This window comes from Protopterus annectens, chromosome 9.part0 (genome assembly GCF_019279795.1).
Source record: "Protopterus annectens isolate FY-2018-M chromosome 9.part0, PAN1.0, whole genome shotgun sequence".
Taxonomy (NCBI): Eukaryota; Metazoa; Chordata; order Ceratodontiformes; family Protopteridae; genus Protopterus; species Protopterus annectens.
The window spans coordinates 369,854,213-369,871,308 of NC_056743.1; the positions used below are offsets into that span (position 1 = coordinate 369,854,213).

Sequence of the window (17,096 nt, forward strand, 5' to 3'; positions counted from 1 at the left end):
CTTTTTTTCAAGCGTCAGGAATCTCTCTCTTGGGTGAGAGATCTCTTAAACAAGCTGGGATTCCAAGAGAACATTCAAAAGTCTTTCTTGACTCCTCCATACAAGATTGTGTTCTTGGAATGTCAACTAGACACCTCTTTTCAAAGAGATTTTCTTCCACAGGAAAAAAAAAAATAGATCTGTATGTATAGATTTATTTCTAAGGTTTTCCACTCAGGCTTCGGTCAATGTGAGGGAATACCTCAGGATTTTGGGTCTTATGGCAACTGTGATTTTCCTGATACCCATGGCAAGACTTCACATCAGAAGGATATAGTGGTATCTGAAATCTCTTTGGTCCCAGCATCAACATCCTTTATCTTTTCAAATCCCAGTGTCAGGGTTTGTCAGAAGAGAAATGATTTGGTGGAGACAATAGATATCTTTTAAGTCCATGTCTCTCCTTCTCCCTTCCTGTGCCAAAGTGGTTGGTTACCACAGATGTCTTGGATTTTGCTTGCAAAGCAGTTTCTAGAGGGATAAAAATGCGAGGGATGTGAGAGACCAAGGACAGATGCAAACACATAAATATCAAGCAGCTGCTTGCCCTGATCAAGGCACTCATCTCTCTGAACCATCTGTGGTCCCCTGGACCTCTTCAATTCATTACATGCAATACCACCATCGTGTGGTACATCAACAGGCAAAGGGGAAGAGATTGTACCCCCTTTGCAGACTAGCCATGTTAGCTTATGGTGTAGCTTCATATCACAATATTACTCTGCAGGCATGCTACATTCAGTCAGACAAGCTGAGCAGGACCAGGGTAGACCCTTATGAATGGAAATTAGATCAGGGGTCTTCCAAGATTTGATCATCTTTGGAGAGTTCCTCAAGTAGACCTCTTTGCCTTCTCTCTGAACAATCAACTGGCAAGATTCTGTTACAGGACTCCATACAAGAAGGCCTGGAAGACAGATGCATTTTCTTTTCCTTGGAGAGAATGTTCCTGTTTGTCTTTTCACTAATGTCCAGGGTACTTCTCAGGATGTGGAAGGAATCCCCAGTAATCAGTGTGGTGACTCCCTCCTTGCCCAGGCAGCCATAGATCATAGGCATTTACTAGGCTAACAACCACAAGGGCCTTTTTAAGCCTAGCCATGCATCCCAAATCTCTGACAAGTACTGGTAGCCTTGAAAAGTGTAAGGAGGAGCCTGGGAGATGAACTTCACATAGGGTCAGGAAAGAAAATGAAGAGATGGAGAGTTTGGCTTAAAGTAAACTCCCATAACACTTTAGATAAAAGTTGGACTGATGGTTCTCCCTTCCACTGGAAATGGTCGGGGCCAGTTACCACAAGCTTCTTCACAGACTGATCTGTGAACGCAAGAGCAGGGGTCTTTGGTACACCCCGACATCAGTCAGCTTCATCTGACTGCCTGGATGATGGGGTCTTAATTCCTTTTAGGCACCTGTTTACTGAGGACTTATCGGGTACTAATGGAGGCAAGAAACCCTGCTTACTAGCAAATCGTACATTAGCAATTATAAAAGGTTTTCTTGTTTGTGCCATAAGTTTAAGCAGCACCCATTCAGGGCTAGTTGTTCCCTGGTTTTACAATATTTGTGTGAGCTACAATCCTATGGCCATTCTTGTTTCTCTGTCAAGGTTCTTTTATTGGACTTTTCAACATGTTTGCCCATGGATGATCCTCTTAAAATACAGTCTCATGTCAAAATGTTTTTGCATAAAGAAATCTCCAAGTAAACTAGTGGCCCATCTTTGGGATCTTAAATTTGTGTTAGAGAAGCTAACACCTGCTCCTTTTTAACCAGTTAACCTTGCTGACTTGAGGGTTTTAACATGGAAAACAGTTTTACTGTTTGCTCTGACCTCTGCAAGAAGGGTATCTGAGTTGCAAGCTCTTATGGTGAGTCAACTGTATCTCACTTTCCATAGGGACAGGGATTCTTTAAGAACGAATCCTTTTATCTCGGAAGTGGTATCCAATTTTACTGCAAGACAAACTGTCCCATCTCCCCATTTTTCTTTGCTAAACCTAAAATGAGGGCGAAAGGATACTTGATACCTTAAATGTCCACAGACAACTTGGGTACTACCTTGACAGAAATAACCCTTTCAAGGGACAATCTGTGTCAAAACAGAAGATTTACAAATGGTTGTCGAAGGCTATTACCTTTTGCTATACTCACCATAACAAAACTATTCCAGGCAGGGTCAAGACCCACTCTACCAGGGCCTTGGCTTCATCTGTGACTTTTTGGAAAGGGTTGGATTCTAGAAGCTGCTACTTAGTCTTCTTTGCTCATTTTTACAAAGCACTATAGGCTTGATTCCTTCCCTTGGTCCAGTACAGCTTTACTAGTGCCATTCTGTAGGGGCTGTTGGATTCTTCTCCTTCCACCTTCCAAATATAATTAGCTAGGGTAATCTACCCATACAGCTAAGGTTACTGCAGCAGCGATCAATATGATGAACATAGTGCAGTTGTGTAAGTAAACTTTCCATAATGGTAGATGTTTGAATGATCACTGCTGCAGTAACCACTCCCTTCGTCCATCCCCCTTGTTTTTTTGCTGCACTTTTTATGCCAGGGTGTGGAAATTTTTTTCCCTGTTCCTAGCTTTGTCTTTTCAGGGCTCAGCCTCCCTGCCTCTCTTGGCAGGAAAGCTTTGAATGGCTTTGCACTCAAACTTATTTTTTAGTCAGCTCAACACGAGCTGCCTGACCATGCATGGAAGGTAACCTGAAGCTTTGGAAGCTGGCTGGCTGTTATCCTGGGCAGGATATAGTCCATATAGCTAAGGGTGATGCAGCAGTGATCATTCAAACATGTACTGTTTTGGTAAGTTTACTTGCACAACTTATTTTTATTACTTCTGCTTCACCTGCTTGTCTGGTGCAAGAAAGTTCTGAGGTACATTGTGTGTTTGTCTTTTATGTACCTTTGCTTCCTTTGGGCTGATATCATACATCTGTCATACAGCATGTGGGGGGACACCCAGGCTGTATGCAGACTGGAAATACGTCTATCCTTGTCACAGTATCCCATCAGTTAATAATCCTGCAAAAGTGATCAGTCTGTATGTACTGTTGTGGTAAGTTGTTACACAGCTGTACTTATTGACATGTGGCTCATTTTGTACAGTATTATGCTGTTGGCGAATGATAGTCCCTTCACAGGGTTACAGTTTCCCCTCTGTTTTCAAGATCTTGTTATTCAGCAGCATTACACTGTTCATGAAGCATTGCATGTAAAATAATCATTTGTGTAATTATTTTATATTCCTAAACTCTTGTGTACTGTGATGTGGAAAAGAATGAGTGCACAGTGTGGTAATGGCATTATTTTTTACCATGAAATGGAAAAGTCTGCATTAGCACATTTTTTCTTCTTTTGAAGCATTTTGAAAACAGTATACAATAAGGGTCTTATTGGTTGGTTGTGATTAACTTGTGCTTTCATTGAGCTAATTTGTGCTGTTTGTAGTATTCACTGGTATATTGTTATGGTGTTTCTTGTCTCATAAGACAACTTCTGGTAAAAGCCCACAGTTAAACTGTATGACATCTTAATAAGTGAGTCAGGCTTGCATTTTGTCCAGTAAAGAAGTACATACATTTCTTTTTTTTTCTTTTTGTAATTTTAGATTTACACAGAACCTCTCAGTATTTCGAAGAGAAGTGAATGACTCAATGAAGAACTTAACATGTGGTGTAAACAGTAATGATATGATGAGCTGACACCATCTAGAATCTTCCTGTGATCAACAAAAGCAAACACTTCTTTGGCCAAGTTGGGGGTTCAGACTTCAGACAGAGGAGCAGAAAGATGGAGTGTGAGACTGAAATGTGGGGTATGGATTTTACAATCTTGGTCCCCTTCCCCCAGGGCCAAAAGTAACAAGGTCACTGTGACCTTGTTTTACCCATGGGGATGAGGGTGGTCAGAGCTGAGACAGGCAGGGGTCTCCGTTCCCCTTCGCATTTGGGGCTACAGAAATGACAAATCTCTTCCCCTTCCAGAATATCCAGGCAAGAACCTCAGCGCCCTGCCACCGCCTGCCTTGTAAAAAATATGTAAATTTTTTCATAACATTTTGAACAATGTTTATATTCAGTTAAATAAAAGATGTGTGATTGAAATTTTACACTGTGTAGTGTAACAGTGCTGCAGCTAGGGCTTGCATGTGGGACTGAAGAGTATTTATGGGCAGATGTAATGAGCAAAATTGTGTGAATGTGTACATAAAAATACAATACCATAACAGGTGAACAGGGAAAGTATACACTTGTGATCATCTTTTATTTCTTCCTGTTTAAGTTGTCAGTTCTGCCGTCTTCTGCCAAGCCTTGTTACTGAAAATTCTGATATTGCATAAATTCAAGTGTGTCTTGCTAATTTTCATCAGTGTGGATAAGCCAGCACAAACCTGTCTGTTACACACACAGTTGAAGGAAGTATGGGTTAAAAGGCATTGTGGTTAATGATGATGTTTGTTCTCTGACTGATTCAGCTGTTAGTTCCATTGCACTGAAAGACTACTCAGTTTCCTAAAACTGAACGAAGAGCAGTGTTTGAGATGGACCTAAAAGAATATGTAATCAGTTTTATATTTCTGTATGTTAAAGTGCTTTGCCAGGATCCCCTAGACTTCTGACCACAGTCACTATCTTGGCTTTCATAATCTGTTGCATTTGTTATTCTCAGTAGTTAGACTTTTTCTGTTTGTGTTTGTCTGTGCTTGCTGGAAAGCATCCCATAGTGGCCCTAGATTTTAAGAGGCTGTGATGCTGACAGCTAAGCTACCTACAAGCAGTGTGCTTGTACCACCCATTGGTTTTCATGCTTTCACTGGTATATAGTGATGGTCATTTCACATAATTTGGGAAATGTTTAATTGTTAAAAGTATTAACACTGAAGATTTTATTTTGAGGGTCCTCTGCAGTGACACATCCCTTCCAAACTTGTTTGGTCAGTATTTGTTGGTGGCACCCCTCCCTTTTCTTTACTTCACTGTTGCTCTGCTTTGAGTCAGGGGGTTAAGCACAAGCAATATTCTTGCATTGCATACATCTGCTTGACATATCCATTTATTTATTCACTTGGATCATTGTCTTGTTGTGAGAGGGTTTCTTCTAGTACCATGCCTTCTATGTCCTCCTCCTCCTTGGGTGAAAGTTAACAGGAGGCCGTGATGCTGTTAACCACTCTTGTAATGAGTCCTGCATCCCTTGTCATCTCTTCTTCCCCTTACAGACTCCCATTTGTGTTTAGTTGGTGTCTGATGACTAGGGTCTTGGATCTTTTATAGTTACTGAAGGATGCGGCTCCATTTCTGCACGTTTATTGTCTCCTGGTCAATGAAGTGCTCAGTAGCATAGGTTAAGGTATTCACCTAAGGCTTCTCCTTCACTTATATTATGGCCAGTAGTAGTTCCCATGCTTCCCCTGGACTCTAGCACATGGTGAAAAGACTATTCATGAATAGCCAGAGTGGTACAGGAGAGCAGATAGGCTTAGTCTTTTTTAGATACGTTAGTGATGGCCTTCTGTTGTACACCAGCTAGGAGCCATTGTCCACTGATCATATAACTGTTCTGTTTTTCTTGCTTGTCTTTCTTTTGAGGAGTGTTGCACTTCTAGGAAGGTGCAAGAAATTAGTGTTAGTTACTCCTCTTCTCCTCTGTTTTGGAATATTCTGCTGTAATTACATAATGTAAGGATTTGGCAAACCTTTAGTTGTAACAGAAGCAGCAAACGAAGCTTTTCTGCCACAGATTTCCTGAGGATCATTTGTTTGGGGAGGAACCTATAACAATGAGGTATACTTTGCTCTGCCAGTTTTATTCTTTTTTTTCTCTCCAAACACCTTTATTGAATTGTCACTCGAGACATAGGCAAATTTACATTCATATAAAAGTAATCGTACTGTATTAACATTAACATTATACCTCACATATATTGCTATATATTGTATAACCTAAGCAATATTACATGTTGTGTCTTTCGGCTTTTCCCGGTTAGGGGTCGCCACAGCGGAACTCCAGTCCGCTAATGATTGGTAGTTGATTTTTACGTGCCGAGTTACCAGCCCTGACGCACAACCTTCAACGAAGGTACACCCATTCACGAATGTCGTAACGCAGAAGACACTGTAGCTGAGAATCGAACCGGACAGCGTCTGACTGTGAGGCGTCAATATTACATAAATTATTCCATTTTTTTTTTAAACAAGAAACCTCTTCATTAAACCATCACTTACCACTTAGGCAGTCATACATTTATATAAATGAAAACAAACCATAATGACACACTCCCAGCTGCAGACATATGTATCACTTGTAATCTACCCAATCTTTCTCACTCAAACATTACATAGCTCATTTAAGTCCAGCTGCATTTTAGACCTTATTCCTCCCTTGCATGTGTTTCCACAGTTACCATTTTTCCTATGTAGTTGGCTCGCGTCTGTATCAGATGATTGAACATTTAGTTAAACGAATAACTAAACATCAATCACTAATAATCGCACACACAAAACATTGAACGGCAGTTTCCACTCAGAGAAACAATGCCATTGCCCAATGAAAAAGTAAATAAACAAACACAAATGAAGTGGGGGGGGGGCTTTGCCCCCCACACCCCCCTAACTAAATATGCCAACTCCGAGATCGCTCCACATTGAATATGGGCAAACTCCATGCAACGGACAAATGACTTGTTTCTCTGAGTGGAAACTGCCATTCACAGTTTTGTGTGTTTGATTATTAGTGCTCAGCGTTTAATTATTCGATTAACGAAACGTTTTATCAACTAATATAGAACCGTTTGCTCCTACCCTTTTGTAAAGATGTCAGTTCCAGTTGTTTTGTCTCTGTTACCATATTCACTATTTCCAGTGTAGTCTGTTTCATTTTGATTTCCATTCTCTAGCAGTCGTTCCCTTGGCAGCCACCATTATTACACACACGAAGGCCTTACCATGTCTAGGCAATTCTGATTCCGTATCATAGCATAGAAAAGTCATCTCCCTCGTTGGATCAATCTTGCCACTTTTATTCTTGTCCTTTTCCCATTAAGCAGTTCAACTCATTCACTCCAGTGGAGCTCAGGAAATTTGCACCGTCACTTCCAGTGGGCAGAGCCTAAGCCTTTTGACAGAATTAAATGATGTCCTCATATTTCAAACAAATGTTCATACCTCTGGAACCACAAGGGTTATGAAAGGTGTAAAAATGGCAAACCCTTCAGTACAAACTATTTTTCTAGTGGTAGTATTCTTTAGGTGTTCCAGGTCATAAACATAATTTTGTAAGCCACAGTAAACACAGTTACAATCACATTTGTAATATTTTGTAAACCACTTATAATAGCTCAACAACCACTCATGTTACACACATACTGTCAACAGCATTTTATTCATCTAGCTGAGAGCTTTCATATGAGGCTAAGGAGTTATGCCCGTGTTACTTGGTTGTTGAGTTATTTAGAAAAATGTGAAAATTAGATCTATATAAATTAATATCATAAAAACAGCAGTTAATACCTATTTACCTTGTCAAATATTAATGCATTTGAGTTTGCCATTGTGTAAGCTTTATGACAAAATCTTTTAAAACCTTGTACATAGCATGGTTTTGCAATTATTGATGCAAATATGAACAAGCAATATTTGATGCCTAGAGGCGTCAGTAGGCGTTAACTGCAGATGCACGTGGAGGCATCACTTGGATGTAATCAGTTAAGTAGGGCAAATTATTGCTGAGTTTTGTCATTCTTCCTATTTAGTTGGAAATTTCGGGTCACCAGTCTTTTATGCCGTCTAAAAGGTTGACCACTTTTACACACCTCCAGATCTAGTGGTAGATCGTTTTTTAGATTTATTCTAGGACAAATTAATTTTCTTCTTTTAATACAAGTTCGAAAAACCAAAACCAAAATGTGTATCAAATTTTGTACATTTCCAGGTATGCAAGACCAAGGACTGGTACAGCAGAAAGGTACTTTTAATCCAGTTTAGCTTTAAGCTCTTTCATTTCTTTCTCATATGTTTGCTTTCAAACTTTATAAATATACTAAGCTTTGGAAAATATGCATGCCTTACCCATGTGTATGTAGTGAGCAGCTGTGGAAGAGCTCCTGCATCAGCAAGTCCCATAATATGGTGATGAAATTGTCGAAAATCCAGACTTGCATATGCCAAGTCTAAAATTGCCATTTCTGTGAATATTCCTTTTTCTCCAAGGTATGGCAGTCTCTAAGTTGATATATATTTGGGGGGGGGTGCTGCCCACCTTGCAAAAAAAGATTAAAAGAGTAGAATGATGTTTTATATTTAATCTTCTCTTGGATTTTCTGCCCATCCCCCCGGATATGTTGGGACTTTGCAGTTCAAGTCTTGACATTTGAATGGGGAGTTTCTCTGTGCACAAGCTCTAAGTAACATCAGCTTGCAGCTTCCATACTTCCTCCAGCATTTCCTTTAAGAGATTCTGCTAAACTCCAAAGTCAAACTCTTCTACCACAGGTTCACCTGCCACATCTTATAAGAGATCTTTAGCCACCACTGTTGCCCTCATCAGTCTTGATATTCTGTTAAACCTTTAGCTGTTAGGCTTTTCAGTGTAAGAAAGTTCTTTTGGACCCCCCCCCCCCAGTTATGGAGAACTGTTACACAGGGTATAGACAGATTGAACCTGAATGCAGTCCATAGGGGGGGTCACAGTTTGGAGCTATTTGAGGGTCCCAGTTCCCATCTTTGTCTGCTTTTTATTCTCCGGCTGCTGTTGTCACTGTTTTGGTTGGTGAATCACCTCCCCACTGTTTAGAGATGTCTTTGTTACATTGAAGATATGACTGAGTGCAGTGCATTTTTAGCAGATGCCCTCTGTGAAAAGCAGCACTCTGAAATTAGGGTTCGGTATAGCATGACGTGACGTACATATTTAACAACTTCCAAGGATGAAATTCACTTTGATGTATTGTCTGTCAACTGCAAGTGGTCTGCCACAAGTTATAGCTTGACTGTCTGATTGTCTAATAGCACATAGACAGAGAATGATGGACATAAATGTAAAATTATCTGATAAATATGACAGTAGGCCTAGCCATGCAACATAGGAAGTAGGGCCAGTGGATGTTTAGCAGTAGGAAGCCAAATCAGAAAATGGAACTGGAAGGGAAGTGTGTGTGTGTGTGTGTGTGTGTGTGTGTGTGTGTGTGTGTGTGTGTGTGTGTGTGTGTGTGTGTGTGAGATGCCTCCAGCACTTCTAGCTTCCCTCTAAGCTGTTTGTTTTTTGCCATTTTGAAGTTGACTTAAAGAATTTGTGTAATACAATTTATTAGCTTGTTCCTTAACTTCAGTGCCTGAAATGTCTGAGCCTTCATGGTTGTGTTTTTGACTTTGGGTTTTCGTTTAATGTATTGACTGTGTCCTAAGGCTGTGAAGTGGTATATACAAATGGATTAAGGACCAGATGGCAGGGAATGTAGGTTTATTATAGACTGAGTGAGGTGTTTTGAGTTGTAGTAGGGTGAAATGATTAAATTCGAGCCACTGCTGTTTCCTTAAGATCATACAGTGATGGGAGTTGAGAAGGTTGGCATTAAAGATATCTGTATGGCTATAGTTGTATTCCGGTTGTTAGTGAGGATATTCAGGACAAAAGGGAAAGGCATGGCCTTTTTAATTTGTGAGTACTGACTTATTGATCTGTTGGCCAAATGGAAATGTCATTTTTCAGTTGATGGTGACTCTTCGTTTAATGTAACTGGCTGTCTCAAGTTAGAAGCCTTGTTGAGTAATGGCTAGGAAATGGTTTACGAGTTGTAAATAAATGCATTGCTCTAGAAGTTTTGCAGGGGTTGAGCTGTGGGTTTGAAGTGTGACTTTTCTGTGGAGTGGACCACCTTTGTATATGAGGACTATGGCTGAGAACTTTTATATTTCTGAGACCTAGGCTTCCTTAATACAGCAGTTTAGAATGGTAAAAGAGATTATTTGGATTCTGAATTTAGTAGAGTATTACTAGTTTGAGTTTGGTGATTTTGGCTGAAGAATTAGCAAATAAAAATGTGTATGTGGTATTTTCTTTACAGCGAAATAGTAGTCACTGAAATAAGTTAATGGTTTCAGCCCAGGTAGCCTTGAATAATTGGGTGGGCTGCATCTTTTTTCCTGTATTCAGTTTTTGGGTTGAACCCGTCCTGAAACACCATTGATTATTTACCAGATGGCAAGTCGGTGCATGAAAATTTTTTTAACTTTATGATGTGGTTTTCTCGTTATGATGATCCTCTTTCTCATTAGCTGTTTTACCATGACATATGTCTGCAGTGATCCTTGAAAAAGTTATTATCTTTGTTTTCCTCTACTTAAAGGTATTTGACTATTCCATACATTTCGAAAGAAGACAAAGTAGTGCTGAGTTTAGATATAGGTTTTGAGTAAGGCCCACTTGATTCAAGTTTTCTCAGGAATGTTGACTGTTTGATGCCACTGTTTTATATAGCTGGTGCTGCTTTTTCATTTTTGGATATAACAAGCTAGTAATTTCAGGGTAAGGGTTGCATGTGCAGTTTGTCCCGATCTTACTGCATTAATGTTGTAGAGTGTTGGTGCGTTTTTGTTTAGTGATTTTTACCAGATATAGTGATGCAGCTGATTAATTTTCCCTTCTAAACAAGTGGATAGGTGGGTGGTTCGTTTTTGATGTTACCTGACAACTAAGAAATCGTATCACTCAGTGAGGCATATTTATGTATGCATGCATGTATTGCTGATGCCAAGTATTTGACTTGCTAACAGAAATGAGCAGAGCTGTCACTGGGGCAGTTGTCACTCTGAGCAGTTCACTGTTTAATTGTCCCTTAAACCAGACTTGAGCAGCAAAAAAGAAAAAATAAAGTCCTCTGAAGCTTAAGACAATCTGAAATGTTATTTCCTGTTTTCCTATTTTTTTTTTCCTGTAGCAAAGAGCTGTACATTTGCTAATGCTCTCCTGTTTGGAATCTACTTCTCTAAAGTAAAAGCCATTACCAAAGGGCTCTGGTTGACTTAAGTTTGTAGATGACTGCAAACTAAGAATCCATCGTTGAATCCATGAAAGGTTTGTCCCAAATAAGTTACTGGTGCTAAAGTATCTTTTGACTAACGTGTCCATTGTTGTGAGAAAATCCTTCCATATTGCACAGCTTATAAATAAAAGGATTGTGTCTAGACCTCGGAAAGTACTTGTCCTCCTTTGGTTAGCCTTTTTTAGGCCAGCCATAGAGTATAATGCCCCCTTTGACATGCTTCTCCCCAGACATATACAACAACTGGAACTCCCATAGAAATACCTTATATGGACTGATTCAAAGCCCTGTCACTATACTCAGTACCATACAGACTGTTAAGATGAGACTGGCATACAAGACATCCTTTGAGCCAGTACTGCTTGACTTACTGCATATCACCAAGTGGATGGCATAAAAAAATACTTGGTTTAGGAAAGAAACCTCTTCTATAGCATCAACAGAACACTTTGGATGGACAGGTATGTGTCTCAGGATAATATAGCTCTGGAACAGACTCTCCCTCCATGAAAAATGAAGCTCATCCCTATCTGTATTCTGGTGCAACTTGGATCTGTGGATGGGAAACACAAAATGTACCCCAGGACTGCCCCCTGTACAACACAGAGGCAGCTCCTAAATACTTTATCTCAAGGATGGTTCCCCTTGAATTATCCATGGCTTGATCCCATTTATTCTAATTAGGGGTAATATAATTATTGACGGTAAGATGGGGTAAGGCCAGTCTCTAAACAAATGGGATAAGTTAATTCGAGCTCACAAAGGGAACTTGACTATCCTTGAAATGGCCTGCAAGGACAGTTAGCCTAGTACTTTCCCATTAACCTGTATGCAGGTAGTGTTTTAATTTGATTAAGCAGTTGCTGTGTTACCCAAGGCTGCTTAGAGAGTCGTCGGCACTCTCACTCTCAGCTCCACTGACTTGCAGGGACTGAAAACCTTTTCTTCCCCAGTGCCAGTCATGCCAGCAAAACAGACTGTACCCAGGACAGCCACCCACTTCATCTCACCTTCACTGTGGCTATAGAGACAAGGATTGCATTCGTCTGTGGATAGGGAGTCAAGTTGCTGAAAGCTGTGGGAGCATTGTGTACTTTCTATATTAGAACTGCAAATCCAGCAATACATTTCCTTGTTCTGTCTTGTCCATATGTACATGCACCATACCCATGTGGTGCAGACTCAAGGTGTTTGACTTCATTCCACTGCAGAGTTGTAACTTGTTTATGTACACATCCTCCATTGCACCAGATTCATTCTGGAGGTGTCCAGAGTATTTTAGTGTCTGAGACCAAGGTGTACATCAGAGAATAATGGAAGATTAAGTTTCTTGTTTTGTTGCCTTTCTACTTTAGATCTTATGATGTAAGGCTTCCCTACAGGCAGTCAGTACACTGTCTTTTAAGAAGTTTTAGTATGAAATCTGAATGTTGCCTTGACCTTCACTGGAAGGTATTGTATTGTGCAAACCAGCAGGCAGAATGCTTTTTGGGTGATCATATATATATATAGTTTAGGGGAGAGGGTGCAAGGAGGTGCTTGCCCCCTTGCAAAAGATTTTTTGTGTGTGTTTAAGGTTTTCAACTCAGCGTTCTTGAGCTTCATCAGTTCTGTCCATTCGTAGATAAACACATGGTTGTAGGATGTGAGTAGTAGCTACGAAAGTTTAGAATGGAATGAATAATGATGCTACAGATGGTAGTTGGAGAGGTGGTTAGAGTTGTGCTAGAGCAAAATAGTTAGCTGAGGCTTTCAGTGTTAATGTAGAACTAAAAAAGTTAAATGAAGTTGCATGTTTGTGAGTGTATGTCCATAAAAAGGATGTAATATTTCCTAAATACGTGGCTACTAGTGAACCAATGGACATGAGAAAATGTGTGTGTATATATATATATATATATATATATATATATATATATATATATATATATATATATATATATATATATATATATATATATATATATATATATATATATATATATATATATATATATATATGTATGTATATATATATATGTATATATGAATATATATATATATATATATGTATATATATATATATATATATATATATATATATATATGTATGTATATATATATATATATATATATATATATATATGTATATATATATATATATATATATATATGTATATATATATATATATATATATATATATATATATGTATGTATATATATATATATATATATATATATATATATATATAAATATATGTATATATATATATATATATGTATATATATATATATATATATATATATATATGTATGTATATATATATATATATATATGTATGTATATATATATATATATATATATATATATATATATATGTATGTATATATATATATATATGTATATATATATATATATATATATATATGTATATATATATATATATATATATATATATATATATATATATATATATATATATATATATATATATATGTTGAGTGTAAAGAAGGGGAGGTGTTTTGGGCTGAGTGCAACAAGACTGTTTAAGGTGCAGAGGTCTGACTCACTCCTAGAAGAATGGCTTTATCCTGAAATGTTTCTGGCTTTCACTTTGATTTAACTTTTTAAGGCAAAATCCCACTGCTTTGTGTGATGGTGATGTTTTTTTCTTCCTTTTTTTGGCGGGGGGTCATTTGCCTGCAGGGAAGTGTAGGCTTACAAATAGAGATTTTATTTTTAGTGTGTTGTTAGAGGCTCCACAGTTTTTCTCCACTGCCGTAACTATTTTGTTTTCTAAGCTGTATTAGTTGTAAGTATTCATCTCTCCTGTTGTCTTTTCCTTCTGCTAGAAGCAAAAGTCCAGTGAAAGGAATCACCTGACACAGAAATAAAATCCAAACATACTTTAATAAATCTGAATCACAAGGTCACAAAGCTTTCGGACTTGCATCCTTCTTCAGTGTGTAAAGAAAGATTTTTCAGCCTCATGTTAATGCAGTCATTATAAAATCACATGACACAGCTCATTAAACTAGAAATTTTTCTTAAAGGTATAACCTTAAAAATCTAGAGTATCAATGTGTAACATAAAGAATCCATAATATAACATAAAAAATACAAAATACATATACAGTTAAAAACATATACAGATAACATTACTCCAGAAAGATGTTAGACCTGGAGTTAATGATGATATAAGTTTTAAACCGGTATTGAAAAAGAAACAAATGGTTAAAAGAAAATAGCTAGAATGAATATTCATATTTTCAACTGTATAAGTTTTTTATCTGTATATGTATTTTGCATTTTTATGTTGTATTATATTATGTATCCTTTACTGGTGCAGTGGTAGCGTTGTCACCTCACAGCAGTTTCTGTGGTTCAGTCCTCTGCTGGAATGCCTTCTGTGCGGAGTTTGCATGTCCACCCTGCGTCTGTGTGGGTTTCTTCCAGGTGCTCTGGTTTCCTCCCACATTACAAAGACATGCATCTGGAGCATTTCTCCCCGGGCCTTCACTGAAAATTGGCTTCATTCCAAGTTGGACTTTCCTGGCAAACAAATGTTAAATAAATAAATTTATATTGTATATTGGTACTCTAGATTTTTAAGGTTATACCGTTAAGAAGAAATTTCTAGTTTAATGAGCTGTGTCATGTGATTTTATACAGACTGTATTTAAATGAGGCTGAAAAATCTCTTTCTTTACACACTGAAGAACGACACAAGTCCGAAAGCTTTTTGATCTTGTGATTTGGATTTAGTAAAGTCTGTTTGGATTTTATTTCTACTTGTCAGGTGTTTCCTTTCACTGGACTTTTGCTTCTATTTGGACTTTCAGTTGTCTCAGTGAAGATTTACCTTAGTGCTGGTCCTTCACACAGCTTTGTCTTTTCCTTATAGCCCAGTGACCTTGGAGGATTTAGTTCCTAACTCTTTGATCTGTTTGAGATGTAATTTACAGCTGCTTGTAGTGATAGCTACACTCTTGTGCATTAAGATTATCCTCCTTTGAACATGGTTTCTCAAGTGATGATAATTAAAACGCATCCTATCCAGGATATTGTTTTTGATGCAAACAATGTTTTCTCCCACAGCTAAATATGAGGATAACTATAAGATTATTCGTCTGAATTGCTAAGTCTTTTTTCTCTCCAGTCCATTAATCCTCAAGGTTATCTTGATTTCTTCATGTTTTGAATTATGTATTGGTTATTCTGCTGTGGTGGTTCTTCACGACATCAGACATTCTAGATTTTCAAGACCTTATGTGTGACAGAATGTTGGCTTAACAACTGGATAAGGAGTTGAAGATCATCTTCCTCTCTCCTCTCAGGCCATAATTAAAAAAAATCAGTTCCAACCTCAGGATTGAACTTTATTGTGTTGTCTAGTCTTTCATTTTAACCATTTGATTAGGTGACACTACTCCATATTTCAATACATGGCAGAGCTGAAGACCCTGAAGGGGACTTATTAGCTGTCTTCCTAGTAAAAAATAAAATAATTTTCGCCAAATAGCAGTCTAGCCATTTTTTAAATCCTTTTTTAAGTTGTTACAGTTTTGCAACTGCAGTGGTAGGTTATTCAATCGTTTTGCTACTCTAGTCTGAAAAAAAGTTAACTTTAAGAAATGTCTTGTAGTCCTGAATAAGAAAATATTTTTTTATTTCATGTAGTAGTACAATAATCTACCAAAGTTATTTTTAACATGCGCGGTAATATTTCATCCTTAGCACTTTTATATGCCAAGGTCAGGTCTCCTTAAAGTGAAATCTTAGTGTAGCCAACCTTTTTTCATATGGAATTCCCTTTAATTTGGTATGTCTTATATTTATTTGTGTACTGTCTCTAATTTGTCGGCATCTTCTACTGATAAACATCATCTACACACATTTTTGCAGAGTGCCCAGGATTTTTGGTGATATTTTTGGTCTGTTCCTCATAAAATGTATTTTTCTTGTAAATCATTGAGGATTGAATTCACTAAATATTCACATACATTTGAGGTTTAGACTTCATAAAAGTGCAAGCTAATGCAAATCTTATTCTAAGTTTGTAGAAGTAGTTTAAAATTTGTCCTTGATTTTGGGCCTTTTCTCCCCCAGTATTTTTGGCTTTGTCCATATATGTTCTAAAACCACTTTCATAATCTTATTATTGGTGACTCCCAGATAACAAGACATTTTCATTCCTTTATTTTTTTATTTAACTTTTTGTTGACCGGGTTAGTACCATCTCTTTAAGGGAGACTCAAGATAGTATTTATTTCTTGGCCAGGGCATCGAGGGAAACTTCCCTTGCTGTTTTAAGTAGGTGCTATTGGTATATTTTACATCAGGCAACTCAAGCAGAAGAGACTTTGGTTTAACGTCTCATCCAAAGAATGACACGCACAGGAGTGCAGCACCACCCTTATACTGCACTGCAGTGTCAGTATTCCATCTACCTGCTATGGGAATACAACCCCCACATGCTTCTGTGCCAGATACAGATTTTCTTCCTGTTGTGCTACTGACAGTGTGTTGTTAGGTGTAACAAGTGTTATCCTTTGCAAGGTAGGAGTTGGTGTAGCGCACTCTCTAATAATTATGCCTGTATCCTCTTTTAATGTTAATAACCTTGTGCTCAACATTCCATGAAGCTTATAATACATTTTCCGGTATCCTTGTATGAATTGTGCAATGATGACATGCATTGTCTTTACATGCATGTGCATTTGTTAACATTAAATCTTATTTGATTTGTATTTGTCCAGTTATACAGTTTATGTAAATGCTGTTGAAATTCATAATGGTCCTTCAGGTTTGTCACCATACCCTCAAGCTTTTAATCACTTTGCAAATTTTTGTTTGCAGACTGCGTTAGATATATTGGCATTGACGTCATAAAGATATAATGTTGGTTGCAGTCACAATCATTTTGGTATATTCCTAAATATTGTCAAATGTTGGGGTTGTACATTCATGATCTAAACACGTGACATTTTTATCTGCAATCATTTGTGACACCAAGTATGTCATGTAATTAT

At 37.8% G+C, this 17,096-nt stretch overlaps 1 protein-coding gene across 1 annotated transcript in view; it reads left to right on the top strand.

Moving 5' to 3' along the window:
- The window catches only part of XPO7 (exportin 7), a 4,001,819-nt gene extending 3,997,666 nt beyond the window's left edge, over positions 1-4,153 (top strand). Inside the window, exon 27 of the mRNA XM_044082110.1 lies at positions 3,653-4,153. Coding sequence (XP_043938045.1) covers positions 3,653-3,746 — 94 coding nt within the window. The 3' untranslated portion in view covers positions 3,747-4,153. The remainder of the gene's footprint in view (positions 1-3,652) is intronic.
- Positions 4,154-17,096: the final 12,943 nt, after the last annotated feature.